General features: G+C 45.2%; 1 protein-coding gene across 2 annotated transcripts in view; it reads right to left on the minus strand.

Annotated features, from left to right (window-relative positions):
• LOC126532235 (neprilysin-1-like) overlaps nucleotides 1-21,575 on the minus strand; it is a 33,439-nt gene extending 11,864 nt beyond the window's left edge. For both annotated transcript variants that reach the window (XM_055071456.1, XM_055071455.1), the window contains exons 1-8: nucleotides 21,256-21,575; nucleotides 20,341-20,402; nucleotides 18,843-18,945; nucleotides 18,307-18,423; nucleotides 16,947-17,185; nucleotides 10,620-10,815; nucleotides 5,836-6,018; nucleotides 5,189-5,263 (exon numbers count right to left, since the gene is read on the minus strand). In XM_055071456.1, the coding sequence (XP_054927431.1) occupies nucleotides 5,189-5,263; nucleotides 5,836-6,018; nucleotides 10,620-10,815; nucleotides 16,947-17,185; nucleotides 18,307-18,423; nucleotides 18,843-18,945; nucleotides 20,341-20,402; nucleotides 21,256-21,396 (1,116 nt within the window). In that variant the 5' untranslated portion in view covers nucleotides 21,397-21,575. The remainder of the gene's footprint in view (nucleotides 1-5,188; nucleotides 5,264-5,835; nucleotides 6,019-10,619; nucleotides 10,816-16,946; nucleotides 17,186-18,306; nucleotides 18,424-18,842; nucleotides 18,946-20,340; nucleotides 20,403-21,255) is intronic.
• Between the last annotated feature and the right edge of the window lie 202 nt (nucleotides 21,576-21,777).

Consider the following 21,777-nt stretch of genomic DNA (forward strand, 5'->3'; position numbering starts at 1 on the left):
TCGAAACCTCAGCAGTCATGGAGGCATTGCGGAATCAGGGTATAGACGAGCCGTATGTAAAAATACTGAAAGATATCTATAGCGGCTCTACAGCCACCGTAGTCCTCCATAAAGAAAGCAACAAAATCCCATTAAAGAAAGGCGTCAGGCAGGGAGATACGATCTCTCCAATGCTATTCCCAGCGTGTTTACAGGAGGTATTCAGAGACCTGGATTGGGAAGAATTGGGGATAAGAGTTAATGGAGAATACCTTAGTAACTTGCGATTCGCTGATGATATTGCCTTGCTTAGTAACTCAGGGGACCAACTGCAATGCATGCTCACTGACCTGGAGAAGCAAAGCCGAAGGGTGGGACTAAAAATTAATCTGCAGAAAACTGAAGTAATGTTTAACAGTCTCGGAAGGGAGCAGCAGTTTACAATAGGTAGTGAGGCACTGGAAGTGGTAAGGGAATACATCTGCTTAGGACAGGTAGTGACTGCGGATCCGGATCATGAGAGTGAAATAATCAGAAGAATAAGAATGGGCTGGGGTGCGTTGGCAGGCATTCTCAGATCATGAACAGCAGGTTGCCATTATCCCTCAAGAGAAAAGTGTATAACAGCTGTGTCTTGTTACGTTTCGCCTACGACGCGCGGTATAGCCGGCGCGGATGCAACGGACGCCGGGCCTTCGTTCAAAGCGGCGGACATTTTGGCCCGTTCAGCGCTCCCGCAACGCCTCCCCGCCAAGCGCGTCCAGGTATGTTTCAATGCCACGTGTATTCGTGTGTGCGTGTGTGCGTGTGTGCATGTTGGTGCCCACGCTTGTCAAGGCGCGGCAGCCGGGGAGAGGAGCTCCCCAAGTGTGAAGCGAGGAGGTCTGACCGGCGCCGGCCCGGCGGATGCGTCACCTTCTAGTCTCAACGTGCCCGAACGCCGCCGTCACGTGGCATCATCCAGAGACGTTCCTTCTTGCCCTCGACTCCGAGAGTATAAAAGCAGCTGCCCCCGGACGCCAGGAGAGAGGCTCCGATTTCTTCCGTTGAGTAACGTGCTCTCCCGTCTCTCCACTTCGGTCGATCTGACCGGCCGCTCTTTTGCGATGCTAGAATAAACAAGCTGTTCTGTTAGCAGTCGACTCATCCTTTGCCAGCACCTTCGGATGCTTCCAGTTGTGCCCCAGGCCGCCAGGCCAACGCTACCCTTGGGGCTTGCGACCCAGATGCAACAGTCTTACCAGTACTCACCTACGGGGCAGAAACCTGGAGGCTTACGAAAGGGGTTGTACTTAAATTGAGGACGACGCAACGAGCTATGGAAAGAAGAATGATAGGTGTAACGTTAAGGGATAAGAAAAGAGCAGATTGGGTGAGGGAACAAACGCGAGTTAATGATATCTTAGTTGAAATCAAGAAAAAGAAATTGGCATGGGCAGGACACGTAATGAGGAGGGAAGATAACCGATGGTCATTAAGGGTTAAGGACTGCATTCCAAGAGAAGGAAAGCGTAGCAGAGGGCGGCAGAAAGTTAGGTGGGCGGATGAGATTAAGAAGTTCGCAGGGACAGCATGGCCACAATTAGTACATGACCGGGGTAGTTGGAGAAGTATGGGAGAGGCCTTTGCCCTGCAGTGGGCATAACCAGGCTGCTGATGATGAAGCAGTGGGACAATAGCTCCACGTGCGGCGCACGAGGTAGGGGGTCGCCAACGTGTCTGGACGTGCGACGCCTCGGGTTGGGGTCGCTCACTTGTCTGACAGGTCCGGCAACGTGTTAGACGCGCTTCTGCGCACCTTAATTTGGTGCGATGGCGATTCGATGTGGTCTGGTGAACTCGAAGGATGCCAGGAAGAGCGTCCGTATCTAACAGTACGTGGCGACAGTGCGTGGTTAGAGCTCGGGCGGCATCGCGCGCTTGGTGTGGCTTCACGGCAACGCGAATTTTGCGTCGAGATGTGCTTTCACAGCAGTGTGAGACACTCTGCCATGAAACCACCTTTAGGAAAAAGTTCTCCGCCATTAGTGTCGCCGAAGAGGTGGGGAACAGAGCCGATGGTCGAAGATACGACGTGGACGACTCATGCATACACGAATGAAGGCTATATCTACAATGATTTGCGCGTTGTGTGCAATTATTTCCCCGGGTGTTGTAATTGATGGCACGGCTTATACGCGGAAATGCGAATATATTCGTTTGTTTTGAAGACTTCGAAACCTCCGAATACTGAAAATTGAGCTGAAGTGGATATCGAATAGCATAGTATTCGATCGAATATTCGAAAATATTGAACAAATGCAGAAGCCTAGTACACTATCCAGAGATTTAAATTCTCCAACACCTTGTACAAACAATCTTTCTTCAAACTGAAAAGGCGTCGGTGTCCGGAATGGAACTTCTAACTCTAACAAAGACTTCACAGAACAGGCCCCCAAAAAAAGTTTCTAAGCACATACTATCGTCGCTTTCCCAACACCGGCACTGGATCTTGTTATAGCACTGTTGAATTATCGTCACTGGCATCACTTCGTTGCGGAAGTAATCGTACTGACCTTCTGTTTCTTTTCGAATTTCTTCATAGAGTCCTTGCCTGCATTGAACACCTCAATTCAACATACCTGCCAACTCTCCCGAATTTTTCGTAATGCTTATGAATTTGAACACCTTCTACAATTTTATGAATTCTGTATAAATTTTTGCGAGAAATAAAATTTTCTTCTCAAACATGCGTTAAGAGCCTTGGAAGATGGGGTGGCGAGAGATTGCGAAACATGCGCGCTGAAAAAATGTTACGGTTTAGTTGCACCGCCCTCCTGTGGAAGCGCGGGGAGGCCAGATTGTTCTTGGGCTGAGGAGGCTTATTCAGAGGCATTCCTTAAGTATATGCGGGATCGGCGACAGCAAAATCACTGAAAACTAAAGCGACCTAAATACATTGTGTTGCTTGTCACTTTCTGATGCAAGCTTGTTGCTGCTCGCGTGCTGCGCATAAAGGCGAATTATCGTTAACTAAGGTGCGTGTAGCCCAGAAAACATGTGTGCTCGGGGCAAAGTGCACTCGTATTCTCGAGTTAGCGGGATATTATTATTATTATTATTATTATTATTATTATTATTATTTACCAATTCTAACGATCAAAGGTAGGCAGGCAGGTATCCAGAGACCTTTCCATGTTCTTGCCCTGGCGTAGACCAACATTGAACTGTTCACAGAATACGAACCCTTTATAACGGTTATTTTTTTATCTCAATATATTTCATAAGTCACTGTCATTGTTTTTTCCCGAGCTTTCCATTTTTGTTTTGTAGTTTGTTTCCCAAATTGTTCAAGAGCTCTTCTCTTCCTTTTCTATTGAACTTACCTTGCGTTTTGTTGCTCGTGAACTGTTATTTTGGTACTCGTCATTTCATATTTAATGTGCTTGTTCTCTCGTATTATGCCCAGTTATTGACACATTTAGAGCGGTACCTCTACTACTCCAGGTACAAACCAAGAAAACGCCTGCATCCGTAAATCTGACCTTCAGGCTGAGCCAAGGTCAAACTGGAATTCGCAGAGCGCCGAGCAGCGTCTGTGTTGTTTCCGTTAATCTCGCGTCAATACCGCCTCGTGCGCCATCGAGGGGCGACACTTGCAACGCTGCTGGCGCGCTCCTCCAGCCAGCCTCCCGAGACGCGCCTTCTGAGCAACCATGCTGTCGCTTTCAATGCTTCGCCTTCGGGTAAAACTGACAATTTTGTTTGGCTCTTGTGTCTTTTCTTGTCTGCTTGCATTCTCTTGCGAAATTGTTTTCTTTTCTACTGTACTCGTATGTCAGCCCTCAGTCTTCAGTACTGTTCCTGGGCAAGTTCAATAACTTATTTATTTATTTATTTATTTGTATTTTTTCGTCATGTATCTCGCTGAGCCTGCTTGAGGGCGCTGCTTTCTGGTGCAGGTTGTGCGTGTGGTTGCTTAATCACGTCGTATTTTTAGTTTCGCTGGCGTCCTTTTTCACTTGGAAAAATAAAGCACTCGAATTGTAGCTTGCTGAAAACATTACAGGTTAATGTTTTCTATGACTGCCTACAACTTCACAATTGACACCTTGTCAATTAGAACAGAAATTAACGAGTTAGATAAATCATTAATGTATTTGAATGCAATCAAAATCATTGGGGGATTTTCTGCTGAACTGTAAAAAATATCCGCATGACTTTGTTCGCATAAAACGATCCATCTTTTTGTCAATGATCGGTCTATGTTAGCTGAGGCACTCTGTATGCTGCTCAGTCATAACCAATTTAGCCGAATTGTATCTTTTTTGCAGTCGGCATTTAAGGGCCCTGTAACTGTACATGCAGACTCTTACCAACCGTGAACGACTTGACGTGTGAAACACTTTTTCGTAATAGACCCTCTATGGGATTACCTTTCTCACTGCATGTAAGAGAGCTTGGCGACGAAATGGACGTCCCATTTCTCGAACATCGCCTAATGCCTGCTGTTAAGCCATTACCACCCTGGCAGTGGCAGGTGATAGAATGTGACGTATAGTTTGTAAAGGTCACAAAGCACGCTCCTGAGCTTGAAATTATCATGCATTTCCGGGAGCTTCAATTGAAGTACTCCTGATCCGAGTTTTACACAGACGCATCAAAATCACATGCTGGCGTATCCTACGCTGCTGTTGGTCCCTCTTTCACTGAATCTGACGTGTTGAACCGCATAACAAGTATCTTCACTGCAGAAGTCCACGCAGTACTGTGTGCAGTAAAACATATAAAGAAACTGAAACTGGACAAAGCCATCATATTCACAGACTCCTTAAGTCTTGTAAAAGCACTCATTTCTTCTCAAAAGCATACAAATCCTGTCTTTAATGAACTCTACTCACTCTTATGTAACATCTACTTATCAGATAGGAATGTTGTAATATGCTGGGTTCCTGGCCATACAGGAATCGAGGGAAATGTGCTTGCCGACGAGATCGCCAAATCAGTAGCATCGCAAGGTATTCGTTCTGCTGCTGTCCCTGCCACAGACATGAAGCCTTTTCTAAGACACAAACTCCGAAGCCACTGGCAACGCTTGTGGGACACAGAAACAAGTAATAAGCTTCACCTAATTAAGCCAAAGCTAGGTCCCTGGCACCCAACTACGAAAATACGAAAAACAGATGTCCTATTCACTAGACCGAGAATAGGACACACATTTGGCACTCACAACTTTCTCTTGTCCGGTAACGAGCCTCCAACCTGTGGCAGATGTGGCGACCGGCTGACCGTCCTCCATGTCTTCCTGGAGTGCCGGGAAGCCGAAAGAGACAGGAGGAAACATTTCCCGTTTGCATACCGCCATTGTATTCCCCTGCATCCGGCTATGTTTCTTGGTGAAGAACCGCTTTTTAAGACCAAAGCAGTCCCCGCTTTCTTAAAAGATGTTGTACTACATGTTACAAGCCCATTCATTTCGTAGCGCATCCTCTTTCCAGAGGATATCGCTAGGATAGATTCTCTGTATAGCACATGCCTCTAGGCCCTTGGGTTTCAAGGGCCCCGGGGAGGCAGTAGTGCTCTAGACTATTTTATACATCTAGATAATCACATATTTTATATATTGCATCATTCTTTCTCAATGCCTTCTAATGTTCATAGTACACGTCAATAGTCATTCCCATAATTTTATTACTCCTACATTTTATGGAATTTGGATCAACTCTTTTAGGCCCCTTTACAGCCAAGGCACATTAAGATCACAGAACCCATCTGTCCACTGCGAACTCATTAACATTAGCATGGCGCTCTTTGGCCACACCTGGCTCTTGCGCCATTAAATACCAAACATCATCATCATCATCATCAGACTCTTACCTCCTCGTCACCGTGGGATCCTCCGCCTTCCTGCTCCACCGCCTCTTTTTCCTCTTCCTTGTCCTCGTGCTTTACCTCCTCTGTTTCCTCTTCCTTGTCCTCGTGCTTTACCTCCTCTGTTTCCTCTTCCTCCTCAGCACCGAAGTTGGCACTCCCAAATTTGTCTTCGTCGGCAAGCTCTCTCTGCGTGATTGTTGCAAGGCTACTAATTTACCCCGTTCATTCCTTATCGAAAATGTAGACGAGACAGGAAAAAATACAAAAGAACACAGCAATCAACGACATGCCCCCCCCCCCCCCCAAGGAAAAGATACGAACTCCATTCCCACAATAGATGCTTGTTTTTGATTTATTTTTCTACCGGGAAAAAAATTCTGATGATTAATAAGAATGGTGAATCGCTAAACGAGCACACAAGAACGTACACCATTTAATGTGCATCGCAAATGACGTCTGGGAATTTCTATGAAGGATTACGATGTTTCGAAGTTTTCAAATTTCAAGCCATACAACGTAATAACAATTTGAATGCATATTGTAACCGCGCGAATTACAGCGGACGAAGAAGGAAACACACTGGACAACGAACGAACTTCTTCGTCCGTTGTCGTTTGCGTGGTTACAGTATGCATTAAAATATCGACCACTAACTAGCCCGCCTTTCTCTGTTACATAATAAGAATTGTTCATTAAATTTCTTGTAGACCTGTATTTCTCGTGTGCGTGCGTGTGTGCACAGGAATAATGGATATAAAATAATTAAAAACATAGCTTATGCAACGCACAAACATTTTTGTTGTGCTCTTATGTTATGGCACGAGTTATAGACGTGCACATTTTGCGCAATAAAATATTTTACGATGCCCTTAGCAACTGCGGGCTCCAACGCAGCAGAATGCAGCCCGCGCTGCATCCTTATACCGCGTAGATTTAACGGAGCTAGAGGAAATTTTATTTCTGAGACTTATTATAATAGAGCGATTTTTGATTTCATGTTACGCTCGGGTCATTAAATTACCTTATATACCGCTGAAGAGTTTAAATACTGGAACCATGCACTCCTCCAAACCACTTAATTTGCTCGTACGCATGTTAAGTATACATCCCCGCTCCGTTTTATTTTTGTAGCAGTGGCTTAAAGTGCCGAAGGAAGAGGCTGACTTTGTTATTTGTGCGACTGCGGCAAACATTTTACATATTTCATCGATTCGGAAGACAAGCTTTATCTGCAGCATAAAACATTGTCATAAGTCACCAAGTGATCTAAAAAAAAAAAAGAGAGAGCTCACTAACATCACATGGAAAACATTCGCAAAGAATGTAAAAAAAATGCATTGAAATTAGTGGCACCTGCCTTAAATGCTTAATTCCTCGCTAAGACATCTAATGCCAGTTTTTACGATGCAACTTTAGCTGCGAGGACATGAAGGACAAACCTTCATTGGCCACTTTTGTTTAGGCAGCCGCTTCATAGTAGCCTACTGGTTACGCACTCCTGAACACAATGACAAACGAGTATTTTTTAAATTGAGTATTACATTCACTATTTTAGATCTCTTCAAGAATGCGCCATCATAGCGACGTTTCCACTGGTTGTTCGCATAAAAGGTAGCGACACAATTGAGGCCTGTGGATGCCATATCAGAGAACAACACGTGTATTCTCGATACCTTCTTCCTGTTCCTAAGCGACGATGCTTATACGCGTAAATCTCAACTTTGTTCCTTCCTAAACGCACTCACCGACAACATCTTTTTGTCGGCTTACATTCGTTTAACCAACACAAATGAGGAATACGGTGGCCGTATCCCTTCTGCATTTAAGCACCAAGTCGAGAGTTCAATGATCGGGTGCGGCAGCCGCAAATAATTTTGTAGACGCACAAAACGCAGATGCTTCTTATCAAATGACTTGCGCAGCAACATAGAATCAGTGGCGAAGCTTCACCCGTTTGATGCCATCTATCTGCTAGGAGACCAATTTTCCTCTGATCGACTGGGCTAACTTATCTTCATCCTGTAATATTTCGACAGAATTTATCAAACTAACCTTATATTTTAACTTGTTTCAGGTTGTTACGCAGCCTACAAGGGGTAATAATATTTTAGATTTAATCCTCACAACAGCTCCTGGGACAGTTGATCAAATTGTGTCTATTACTAGTTTTAGCTATCATTGCTTAGTGCAAGTAACTCTCAACGTACCCTAATCTTTTACAGGTTTCGCTACTAAAAAAAGTACGCGATTACAATAAAGTCAATTTCAACGTTATGAATTCGGAATTAGATATATTATTTTCCCGCATTCTGTTACCTTAGTGGAGAAGAATTGGATACTTTTCAGGAATAAGATGTCTGCCTTGGTTAACCAGTACGTCCCCCTCATTAAGACGACCAATGATAAATCTAACCCATTGTTCACCAGATCCCTACGCTTACTGAGAAACAGGAAGAAGCGCCACTACGAAAGTGCTAAGCGCTTGCGCGCGCAAGCAGCTTGAGACACGTACAAGGAAAGCTTAAAAATTTGCTGTTCTGCTCTGTCTTCAGCTAAAGATAAATACTGCGCTCACGACCTACCATCTGTTCCAAAATCTAATCCCAGAAAGTTCTGGCACGTTATAAGTCCACATCAGGACCACACTGACATTTCTTTACACAACAATAACAACACTCCCATTCCAGATAACCACTGTGCTTCTACTTTCAATACTTATTTTTCTTCTATATTCACCACAGAAGATCAGCCTGATCTGCCAGATGCATCGGAGCTGAACTACGAATACATGTCGCCAATTGAAATAACAGTTGAAGGTGTCGCATGCGTGATAAATAACCTCAAGCTAACCACATCCTGTGGCGTTGACGTCATTAATACTAAAATTCTGAAAAACACCATCATAGCATCTAGCAAAATTCTGTCTCACACGTGCAGGCAATTTTTAGAGACTGGCGTGTTGCCCTCAGACTGGAAGATAGCAAAGGTAATACCCATATTTAGGTCAGGTAACAAACGCGCACCGGAAAGATACCGTCCAATATCATTAACATCTATGCTGCAAAATTCTAGAACATGTGATTCCATCAAATCTCTACAGTCACCTGGAAGCCAACAAATTTTTCTTTTCTAATCAATACGAATTTCTGAGAAAGTTCTCTTGTGAGACGCAATTATCATAATTAACAACTGATTTGCATACTAACATGGAAGAGTATCTACAAACTGATTGTACTTTTCTAGACTTTTCAAAAGCGTTTGACCTCGTAGCCCATTGCCATTTGATTTTGAAATTATCTGCTCTTAAATTAGATTCTCTACACTAACATGGATTCGCATTTTCCTTTCTAATCGTCAGGAATTCACAGCAGTTAATAATTTTTCCTCTCCTCTTTCGCACGTGTACCGCAAGGCAGCGTTCTTGGGCCATTACTATTTCTAATATACATTAATGACTTACCAAATAACGTTTCCTCACACGTGTGCATTTTCGCAAACGACTCCACTTTTTATCGTTCCACCAAGCGTGCCGATGGTCATACAATCCCCCCAAAAGATCCAGAACTTATTTCTCTTTGATGTAACACTTGGCTAATGAAGCTTAACGTTTTTAAATGTAAAATTATCTCTTTTAGCCGCAAGCATACTAAATCTAAGTTTCGTTATCACATAAATAACATCACTATTTTGCATGATACTGAATATAACTATCTTGGTGTTAACCTAACTTCGACTCTTTCGTGGTCAACGCACATTGCATACATATATGCGCTAATGCTTCGAAATCATTAGGGTACATAAGACGCAAGTTGCATAATTCTACTAAAGAGATTCCTAAACTAGCTTATCTAACATTTGTTCGACCTCAGCTTGAATACGCCGCATCTGTCTGGTCTCCCCATCAGAAATTCTTGATCGAAAAACTCGAATCTATTCAGAATAGGGCTGTGCGTTTTATTTCTCGTTGTTATGGCTATAACAAAGGTATAACGCAAATTAAACTCGATCTCTCACTACAGCCCTTGCATGATCGTCGTGAAATAGCCCTGCTGCCATTATTTCATAAATATGTCCATAATACAGCGCCCCCAGTTCTGCCTCTTGAAACTCCTCATTACAGGTCACACCGGTTGTACAATCAGTTCAATTCCATGCGCAACTACGGAAAGACTAATTCATTTAACTACTCCGCTCTTCCAAGAGCCATTCGCCTTTGGAATGATCTTCCTACGCCATCGCTTATGAGAGTGACGAGGAAAATTTCCGGCATCTTCTAACAACGCAATTTTCAAACTCTACATAACCTAACGTGTTATTTTTTCTTGCCTTTCTCGTTATTAATGTGCTACTATCCCTTAAATACTGTTTTGTTATAGCCAGATATGTCGCACTCTGAAATTCTATTGATTATATTTCACTTTGTGAAAGTCTCTTGTTCAGTGACCTCTCGCGTTCAGAAGCATTCGGTTTGTCCATTGCACAATTTTAACACCACATTACTGTATGTTAGCGCATTTCTTACTGTATTTTTTGTATATGTATTCTAATTATTGTATATTATAATCTTTTAGTGTACTCTTCCCCCTTATACAATGTCTCAAGGGGCCTGTAAGGTACATTTAAATAAATAAATAAATAAATAAATAAATAAATAAATAAATAAATAATTTGGTACGGAGGCGATTTGACGAACCACAGTTAACACACTTAATGGGCAACCTCTCGTTGCAGTGCTCCCTGTGCCCAAAAGGCGTAACGTAATGGAACGTATTAGCAAAGCAAGCTACTCGAGGAGACGCTGCTTCGTGGGCATCGGGCCCGGTGGACAAGACCTCCTTGCGAGCCAGTTCGTCGTCTGGCGTCGCTGAGCGAAGCAGGTTGGTGCTCAACGCGGCCGGGCTGTCCGGCTTGGAGAACGACACGACTTCGTCCGACTCGGCCTCTTTCGGAGACTCCCACTGTGGCGTCGACACGTCACTGTGCCTGGAGAGAGAGTCACAAAGGGCCACGCAATTACAACACAGTTTGGGAACGCTACAGAGGCGTACCACCGTGCGACCAATTGGTACATTACAAGGCGCATTGCCTTCAGCACTTTTCACAAATTACCTGAATCAACTAATCAACCAAGTATACTTATTCACCGTATTTCATATTACGGAGAAACTTGTAGGTGCATCTGGATCCCTAGCCGTGGGTTAGTTGGCATCCAATAGGAAAATATCAGCTTATTAGAGCAAGCAAGTGTTATGTACAGCAATACATAGTGTAGAAAAGGGTGCAGAATTTATGCAAGGTAAACAAAAGACCAACGACGTAAATTTTTTCGTGGTAATATTCGTCCCGTATAAAAAGTCGGGTGCGCGCTGTATACTGTATGGAAGTGGTTTAATCACGCACGACTTAATTTCACTTGGGCAAATTAGCTTATAGCTAATTGGGGAAAATGCAGCGCAATAATAACAGGGACAACAAACAAGCAGCATACACGACGGGTGCTGGGTGTCAGGTGTTCCTGTCACAGTACACACGCACGGTCAACGCTCGTCCTACATACACTGTGCGTGTGTTCTTTATTTCTGCCACTTATGCGCTGCGTTCGTAACAGTTGGTTTAATGATATCGTCGTGATGCAGGGACCGTACTATGAGTTTTCGAGAAAACTGACGCCGATTTCATCCAGAGGGTTGGGTATAGTAAGAAACGATGAAAAACACCTGCTATGTCTGTCTTCAACAACACCTGTCTTCAACCAGACATTGCTGCTGTATCTAACTGGTGCAAAATTCGACTAATAACGAAATGTTAACTGCAAGGTTATGCGTGTCGTCTGAAACACTAACATTCCAGAAGTTTATCTTTTGAAAATCATTACTTTAGAACCCGTCACTCATTATAAGCACTTAGGTGCTCATATATCATGTGGTTCAAATTGGACGACGTACACTGTAAACAATATTAAATATGCTAATCGTATGCTGGGTTACTCCCGTCGCAACTTTCCTGCCACTCCATCCTCATTAAAACTACTATTTTACGAAACCTTAATACAGCAGAATCTTGAATATGCATCTTCAGTGCGGGATACTGTGTATGAAAAAATATTCACTACCCAGAAACTTGTGCAGAGTAAATCGACTCGTTTGATCCTCTCTAACTGCAATCGCGAGTCACAACAGCTACGAAAGCCAGCGTTCCACTCGCGCCTAATCAGCAGCTCATGGAAATTTCTGCCACCTGAATTTATTTCATAAAAATATACCACCGTACCGTTCTTCATGACAAATTTATCCTATCGTCGCAGGGCACGTCGCATCGCACTGATCACCGTCATGAGGCAGGCATTATATTCTATAAAACAAAAACACTTTCTGGTTCTTTTCTACCACGCATAGCAGTTGAGTGGAACCACCTTCCCGCTGACATAGCATCTGCAGTGATAACCAACGTTTTATTTTTGCAGTATAGCAAGCATTGTTATTAGCATGTTAGGAAATGTTTTTCACTGTTTTTAGGGTTTCCTGTATTTGGTTCTGTTTGCTATTGTTTGTATTTTTACCCACTCCCCGCTGAAATGCTTCTGACCTCGAGAGTCAAAAAATAAATAAATAAATCAATAAATAAACAAATAAATAAATAAATAAATAAATAAATAAATAAATAAATAAATAAATAAACAAATAAATAAATAAATAAATAAATAAAATAAAGCACATTTCCTCCGTGAAGTAGACGAAATATTAAGTTATACCTGCTCGAATACAAATTATGCGTTTCCTCAGAAGTGGACGACCCTGTACATGAAGGTGCTGGAATTGGCATTTACACGGAATGTTTACAAAAATAGCTTTTTTCCGTTGGGAACATAACACTCAGTAACAGGAACAGACTTGAAAAGTGATTAGTCCTGAGCTTTTTTTTTTTGTTCTTACGATTGTTGTTTTTCTGTTCTAAAATTACTCGCTCTGTTAAGTGAATTTTTGGAACGTAGTGAAGAGAAGGAGACTGAAGCAAGTAGCACTAGGGAATTCTCATGGATATGAGGCGCGAGCGCAGATCACGAGCTGTTGGCGCCGAGACCGGTGTTCTGTTGATGCTGGGCTGGTTTTTAGCCTATACCGCTTCCCGTCAATAAATCCACTGTCAAAGTGGTGGAGGTGCGAAGTGCCCTTCAAGCCTATAGAACTCGGAAGCCGGACATTGTCCACTGCCCCGACAATGCCTGAAGAAGCCACCCAGCGAGGTACGGCCAAACCTCCGTCGGTCATCGTGCCCAGCGTGCTGTGCCAGCGCCATCCCGCTTTTTTAAGCGGCACCGATGATCAAGACGTAGAAGATTGGCTGTCGGCGTTTGAAAAGGTGAGCGCTCACAACAAGTGGGACAACACTACGAAACTGCACAATGTCCTCTTCTACCTTACAGACGTCGCAAACCCTTGGCTTCGAGCTTGACTTTATCACTTGGACAGATTTCAAGCTTTGCAGAAGTACGTGTTCGGTCACCCCACAGTGCGCAAGCTCCGCGCCGAACGTGGGCGTGCGCAGCTGCAGGGCGAGAGTGTTACTGATTGCATAGAAGTCGTCATTGACTTGCAAAAGCGCGTTACTCTTGCCAGGCTGAACAAGACAAAGCCAAGCACATAATGAAAGACATAGACGACGACGTCTATAAGGACCCGCGAACCGTACCTGAGCTCGTTAACCTGTGTCACAGCTTCCACAAACTACGCAAACAACGCCTCTTAGCTCGGCGGCAGACAACAATAGACAACAATACAGGCCTTCCTCCTCACAGTGCCGTCATTGTCCGGGGCCTTCACAATGCCTCAAGTGAACGCACCGACTTGCATCCGACCTCGCGCCCTCAGGTTTCTTTGAACGTTCCATGGGTCTCGATCCGGCTAACGTGCGCGGCTTCTTGTTTTTCTGCCCAAGTGTCGCACTTCGTTCGACTTCACGAAAGCGTCATTAGGCCGAACTAGCGCAGTTGCTCACACAGTTTACACTGAAACTCACGCCTCTTAGCAACAGCGGCCCTGTAATGTGTCACCTGCGGAGCGCCGTGTAATTACGGAGCAAGTTGATGACATGCGTTAGCGCGGAGTCATAAAGCCTTCTTGCAGCCCTTGGCCCTCACCTGTTGGATTAGTTGAGAAGAAATACGGCTCGATTAGATTCTGCGCGGACTACCTTAGCATAAACAAAATTACTTGAAATACATATATCCTCTTCCCCAAATAGACGACGCCCTCGATTGCCTCCACGGGACCGAATTCCTTTTCTTCCTTAGACTTGCGCTCGGGCCAAAGGCGTATTGTGATCTTCCAAATACAGCATTCGTCACTGGATGGCCTGTCATGCAGTTCTGACTTTGCAATGCGCTCGCAACATTCGAGCGAATGACAGACGAATCTGGACGATATCGTGGTGCTCTTCCCCGATTTCAGTACACATCTCGCCCATTTACGCAAGATTCTCCCCTGGCTTACAAACGTACGCCTTCAACATAACCTGAAGTCACTTCGGAGCTCACTGGCTCCCCATATTTGGTCCCATCGTCTCAAAAGATTACAAACTGAGAAACTTCGTACTGTTCTCGAGTTCTAGAATCCATCTACCGTCAAAGAACTTCGGAGCTTTGTGCGCTTGTGCTCATATTTTCGTCGCTTTGTCCGAAATTTCGCTTCCATCATGGCACAGCTGACAAAGCTACTGGCTGGCCCTATCGACCTCTCTCACTGGACACAAGTCCGCGACGAAGCCTTTGCGACATTGCGCCGTCTACTGACTTCGCCGCCCGTGCTAGGCTATTACGACCCGACTGCGCCAACCGAAATACATGCGGACGCCAGCGGTGTCGGTCTTTGTGCAGTTCTCAAGCAACAAGAGCCCGGCTTCCCTGAGCATGTTGTTATGCGAGCCGCACCCTGACCAAGGCTGAAGCGAATTACTGGGCCACCGAAAAGAGTGTCTCGAAATTGTGTGGGCGTTATGCAAATTTCGTCCATATTTGCACGGCCGGTCTTTCAACGTAGTGACAGACCATCACGCACGCTATTGGTTGGCTTCGCTTAAGGATCCCTCTGGTCGTCTCCATCGATGGGCTCCTCGTTTACATGAATTCCACGTTCGCGTTGTTTGCCAATCCGGGCTCAAGCACTCTGACGCGCATGCGCTCTCTCCAACAACAAATCGCCCTCCACGTCCGACTTACCCCTGGCTATACTCTCACCGTCACAGACATGCCTTCAGAACAGCAAAGATACCACTGGATCGCATCCCTCCCCAAAGCTCTCTGACTCTTCAGCCGCTGCACAACAGCGTGCCTTTCTCCGCCACGCCATGTATTTCGCAATACAAGATGCACTCTTATACCACCTCAACTATCAGGCTGATGGACGAAAGTGGCTGTTGGTCACACCCATCCACTTGCGATTTGATGTGGTGAGCGTAGTGTGCGCGCACCATGCTTATGGCTGACTTTGTGTCCTAAAATCACGGAGCCCACTATGCCGGTTTGCTGAAATGTCGACGCAAGATTATGTTTAACGTCGTTGGTATTGTCTTTGTCCTTGTAACAAAATATGTAAGCACAATGCAACGCAGTGTACCACTGCGGTGTGTAATGCCGATAACATATAGATACAATGATAAAATTTTCAATATTTCGTGAGGGTTGCTGCCGTCGTGAACTCTAACATACTAAATGCAGGTATTTCTGACGTTTTTTCTTCGGGTTCAGCTTCGGTGCTGCTGTAGAAAGCAAGAAATCAAGAGAAAGAAATATTTTCGCGAAATGTTTCGCGCTGATAAAAAGCGAATACGCAAAAATCATCAAGGAACGGACATAATGAAGGAAATCAAACGCGGAAAAAACTGGGCAATCTAGTAAGTGGCCTTAACAACTGTTACGTGTGGAAAAATATAATAAAATGTTCATATTCTGTTGGCGACAGGTCAGTGTAATAATCTTGCCTGCATTCGTCTTACAAATCGGCAAATCCTGGAGCATAGTATTTGTACCATAGCGAAAGCAGCCCTTTCCGCGGAAGAGGTGACAAGGCAAAGTAAGACTTCCAGGGTGGGCTGACTGCTATTCCATGACTTACAAGCTTTCTGCCCTGTCGCCACTGTCGTATTACGCATCCCTTACGCATCAAGTTTATTAGGCAAAGTACTTGTGGCGGTTACGGCTTCAACGGGCCATCCACAGCAGTTCAAATGTGTTCCCGACACGGTGATGGAATAATAAGATATCAGTGTTCATCGTTAACAGCCAGCGTATTAAAACGTGATAAGCAACATTATCTGCGCGGGTATGTACGAGCCATAGTGTGGTGCCATTGCACAAGCCCTGACTGCGACGCTGACTGCGCTGACACAAGCACGCTGACTGCGACGTCATACAGCACACGCGCGAGCATGCGTTCATTTGCTCAAAGTGCAGACGTCGTCGGTTTGGCAACGTGTGCTCTTTCGCCTTATATTTGGGCGAACCAAATATGGATGATGATTGCGCAAGGAGCCACGGAAGCGGAAGAACACCGAGAGAGTTTTGAATGACTTATGCAATCTGCTTACATTGAGTATACTTCATTTGCGATGGCTTACTGAAACCATGACTCGAACAAGGAACGCGGATATCGTGAAATTGTCACGGAGCTGTAGCTATGCAGTTTCATCACAGCCTCCAACGCTCCAAGAGAAATGCGCGCCCATTTTCGTTAATCCTGCGTGCCTATCCCTTCTGTAAAGCTGCGCGCCCAGCACATTCAGGGCGCGAATGGCGCACGCGTATTAACGTAACACATTTTTTTTTTTTTGATACAACGGTAGGTAGCCAGCACAGTGTGTTCAAGAAAGAGCAGGCAAGACAGGTGACGATAACTGTTTCGGGGCGACACACTGTAAACGAAAATAAACCCACTTGGGAGTTTTTAACAGGTGCACAAGACCCAAAGAGTGCGAATGTATTTCTAAGCGTGTACTCGAAGCCTCCTCAACCTAAACACGTGCAGTTTCTTTGTGAGAAGCAGCCGTGAATTTGCTTTGTAATTTTCCGCTTACACTAAGGCGCATGACAGCTTTTCTTTTGATGAGATGCTAGGACTTACGTCTCGTCTTCCATCCCGATCTCAAGGGCCGGCTTGAACTGTTGGGTTGTGGTCGGCTCGTGATTTATAAGCAGTTCTTTCGAAGACCACGAGAAAGGGTTCACTTCGAGTCTATCATCCTCGTCGGCGGTAGCACGTATCGTACGGGCTGCGCAGGTGCTCCGCGCTGGTCCCCGCCGAGGGGCGCCCCACGCGAAGTTGAAAAACTTCCGTGCGGCGTCCTCGGTGCCGTACGAGTCCTGCGCCACAGCGGGTTTCCTTTGACGAAGAACTTTCGACGCTCTACGAATGGCAGAGCACGTGCTGCCTGGCGTTTCGCTTTTGATTGTCGAAAATATAAAATAATAAATTATAAGTTATCGGTTGCCCACGATGTGTAAGTCAGTCATGATGGGGTGGTAAGGAGCCCATAACAGGGCTTTGCAGCAAATGTTAAAGCTGGAAAACAAGCTACTCTCACAACAGGAAAATAAATTGTCGATTAGCTGTTTATTAGCTAGGAAGTGAAAATCTGTTGCCGGAACTATTTCACTGATACAACGGATAAACAAAATTTCTGTGCTTTTGTTGCAGTACTTAAAAAGTATACACTAAAAGTATGCTCATAAAGGGAAACATTAGTGGCGCCAAGTGTCCGAAGCATCACTTCGAGATAAAAAGTCGCAAAATAACGTAAATATAGGACCGGAAGGACGTCACTAATGAAGGTACGGTGCAAGCATTCATGATTCAACATGCACTTATTGGTAAGTTGTAGCCAACCAACGGTGACTGAAAAGAGGGTAATTACGTCCCGCATCAACATATAGAACAAGCTGCATTTCTGAGAATGCTTATTATTTTTTTAAACAACAGGTCGCAGATGCTGCGTTTGCATGCCATTCTGTCGGCGCTATACGTGGGGGAGTATATATATATATATATATATATATATATAAGAGTAGGCTGGAAGATTGGCGGGAGCAAGGGTGATAGGCCTGTCAGGCTGTGAAGGAACTTGCGAGTCTCGTATTTTTTTTTTTTTTAATGTTGGTACTAAACTGAAAAGTTCGTTACAGCTTTGCGTCGCTACGAGGTCACCTATTCCCGCGACTTCCACCCTCCCTTCCGCACCGAGCTTGCAAGACGCGCATAGGGATCTAAAATCCCTGAGAACCATGGAAGCTATATGGTATTCCCCTTTTGTTGTGAAAGATAAACTGCAGGGTGGTCTGTGTACGACAGTGGCTATAGCGGGAATAGAGTTTTGCTGAGCATGCGACTTCCATATTTTTGCACATCGTCCACTGGTGGCTATGTATACCACTTGTTGCAGTGATAACGTTGCGAATCGTTGTCCTGCATGCACATTTGCACTCACCTTCGACACAATATGAAGGGGTTGGTACCAGCCGTGCTCCGAGGATGACTGGTCGCCGAGCGGCGCCCCGTCCCTCACCTCGAGGGCTGATTCAGGCCCGCTTAGTTCGTTCTGTTCCTGAGAGCGAAAAAGAAACCGAGGGCAAATATTATGTGTAGCAAAGGACCATTACCCAAAAATGAATATTTGATTAACAGCGCATTGTCTTTGGCATACCATCACATCGCAATACTCGTTTATTTATGCACGTGAGCGTACTATCCCGGCAGTGGTACCTTGGGAGTGTCCGATGCATGAACACACAGTTAACACGTTTCAATGCTTACTTGGCAATGGCCTTTATCTGATGTGTGTGAGTCCAGCCTCACATCAATATCCTCAAGCGCAGTGATACTACGAGTAAATATTCACCTGGCTTTGCGTGGTCTCTGTTACGGTAGGTCTTAGTGGCACTGTTCCCGCTGACATATCAAAAACGGACCCTCATGTGAAATGCGAGCTAGGGGTTCCTTAGCGGCATCGATCCAGGCTCTCACATGGTCGGTGGAAGGCGCTGTCTCGTAGTGGGTGCCCCCAGTTCTCCTGTCGTCCTCGCAAGGCACGGAGCTCGTCATCACGCCCACGCTCCGCCTGTCTGACCTGCACAAAGATTAAAAAGGGCACAGAAAGCACAGGACTCCACTTACGTTAAGGGCACTGCCTTTCGGACACACCGTCAGCCGTCCAACATGTAACCCAGTCCATAAAGCATTCTCGTGTTACGTATAGCAGTTGTATAAAAGCATCCTACACTGACCAGATGGCACTGCGATTCTTTCATTTATCATCCTAGTGTTGCCGACACCAGCCGCTGTACAAGGCTGAGAAGGAAATGAAATGGCAGCCCAAATGCCAAGAGACACGCCCCTGCATCATCGCACGTGTACGAGCACTGCGTACGCACCGAGCTTTGCTCTGTTCAAAACATAAATTTTTGCGCTGCCGCCTAATATATAGTGGCGCGACCATGCGCTGGTGTCGCATCACGCACGGAGTAGCCAGGGTATAATGTAGTATGACTGTTAGGCATCATTAGTCCAAGGTTATCATCGTCACTGCTAAACCAATATCCTACCCCATCGTTCAAGCATAGTATAGTAGTTCTCATAAGATGACACACGTTTGGAGCGCGCGCTTTTCAATATTACTGCTATAGTAGTGCTTCCACGCATGTTCCTTGATTCAACGTGGACCTCGTTATAGCAGAACACACGTCACGAATCGAGTATCGCATTAGCATATACATTTTTTTTTCTGAATAGCACAAACTGGTGTCAACACTGTTTTTTCTAGGCGCTCTTTTCGTTCCATGCCCGGCCTTTGTCCTCATCGATTCAGCAGCTCTACAATGTGTAGAGCTGTTTTCTCTTGTCAACCATGCTGTTATAATGCAGATTGTGCCCCAAAATTGAGCACGTTACTGGTGTAAAATGTACGAAATCGAAGTTTTGTTTAAATTAACTATTAGTGGAGTCTAATCAACGTTGCCTTTTCTGCACAAAATTTTCGACAGGATCCTGAGTATTCGGAAGCAAATTATTGTCAAGTAATGTAACCGAAATACTATAACCAAATATAACAAGTAACAATTAAGCAAATAACGGCCTTTAGGTGCTTCCTCCTCTTGTAAGGCTTATTTTGATGCCGGAAGAGACGGTGAAATAATTGGCTTCGTTGTAAGAATATAAGAAATGTAATAAGAGCCTTATTTAATTGTTTCTTCGTGTTAGGGGTTTCCACTGAGCTAGTCTGCGCATAACTGGTCAATGTGTGCTTCAAGAAAAGTGCCCTTGTAGCCTGATTAAGCTTGCCCAATCCTACGTTAATGCAAGCTCAACGGAGTAACGATTGCAGTTCCTTTCGACAATACATATCGTTCTTTCGCGGACGTTATCGTTGACGCGTGTTTCACAGTATTTTCAGTTCAATAGTTTTAATTCAATTGAATTATAGACACGTTAGTGGGCCCCATGCGCAGAACATAACTCCTCTTACCTGGGTTGCGCAAAGCGGAACTCGACTTCCGTTGCCACAGTTCTTGTGGTTGTTGCTGTAACCTGAACATCATGAGAAAACGAAAAAGCAAAAAACGAAAAACATTTTTATGGACAAGCTCCACTTTTGTAACGCTTCAACGTCATTAATGAAAAGTAATAGCAAGTACTCTTGGAATGAAGTTACGCCTACAACTACAGGAACATAACTGCTCGCGTCGAAGTCGCGCTATGTGCTACAGCACTCGTGAAACGTCGTGAACAGAAACAAAGCTTGCATATCTGTTCCTTAAAGAACTTCTAAGGCTTTATGTGCTGAAATCACGATTTTATTATGGGGCATGCCGTAGTGAGGGACTCCGGATTAATTTTGACCACGTGACGTTCATTAACCTGCACCCAATGTATGGTACCCGGGCGTTCTTACTTCTCGCCCCCGTCGGAATGAGGCAGCCAATGGCGAGGTCGAACGTGCGACCTCTTCTTTAGCAGCACAATTAACGCTATGCCCACTGAGCTACCGTGGCAGGTCACTGTGCTTTTAGCATCGTTGCATGCTGCATGGCGAACAACGTGCCAGACATACAGTTATACGGCCAAATCAGGGCACCAGTGCGCTGACAATAGTTCGTGGTGCACAAATCGTGGTTCGTGGTCGTTAAGAGGTGTTGGCGTCCGCTGTGTATAAAGCACAAGCAATATCCGTTGACCTATTGCGAAGCATATCGTGGGCCAATAAAGAGAGCTTCGAAAAAAGGTCACGCCGAGATTTCCGTACGGCAAGGACGATGCCGGAACACTCGCGCGGCGCACTCCGCCATGAATATCCTTTTGTCGGCTCAAAATATCAAAAATGAAACCGATTGCGGTCGTCGAGACACAGCAATAAACTTGAATGGAAAATATCGGCACGGACCGGTTGCTGTGCTGTGCCTCGGCTCTTGTCGTCCTGGTACGACGACATCCGACACAGCATGTCAAGCGAGGACGACGACGGCTGCAGTGGCGGCTGCTTGTCCTGCATGCTGCTGAAGGACACAGTGCTCTGCACGTTCATATTGCTTGGAGGCGGCGGCGGCGGCGGAGGCTCGTAGCAAGTCGGCAGGCTGTAGCTGACCCAGCTCCCCGCGGGAGATGAGTAGGTGACATTTAACGCAGAAGGCACCGGGACGACACGCCGGCAGACGGGCGCCCTGCGGGTATTGGAAAGGGCAAACGTGCGTTTACAAGAAACTTTGAATCGAACAGTGATCGTCAACATAACTTCGGCTGCATAGACCGCTTCACACAAGTTGTCGCTGCCGTGACCAGCGATGCTACAGCCAGAAACCCGCAGTTTTGTACATGGTTGATACGAATCTTGTTAATGAAGGCGAGTGAGTTTAATTACAGGCGAGTTTAGAAAGTATGGTCAAAGACACGCCGGTTGCATGAGGTG

This window comes from Dermacentor andersoni, chromosome 5 (assembly GCF_023375885.2).
Source record: "Dermacentor andersoni chromosome 5, qqDerAnde1_hic_scaffold, whole genome shotgun sequence".
NCBI lineage: Eukaryota > Metazoa > Arthropoda > Arachnida > Ixodida > Ixodidae > Dermacentor > Dermacentor andersoni.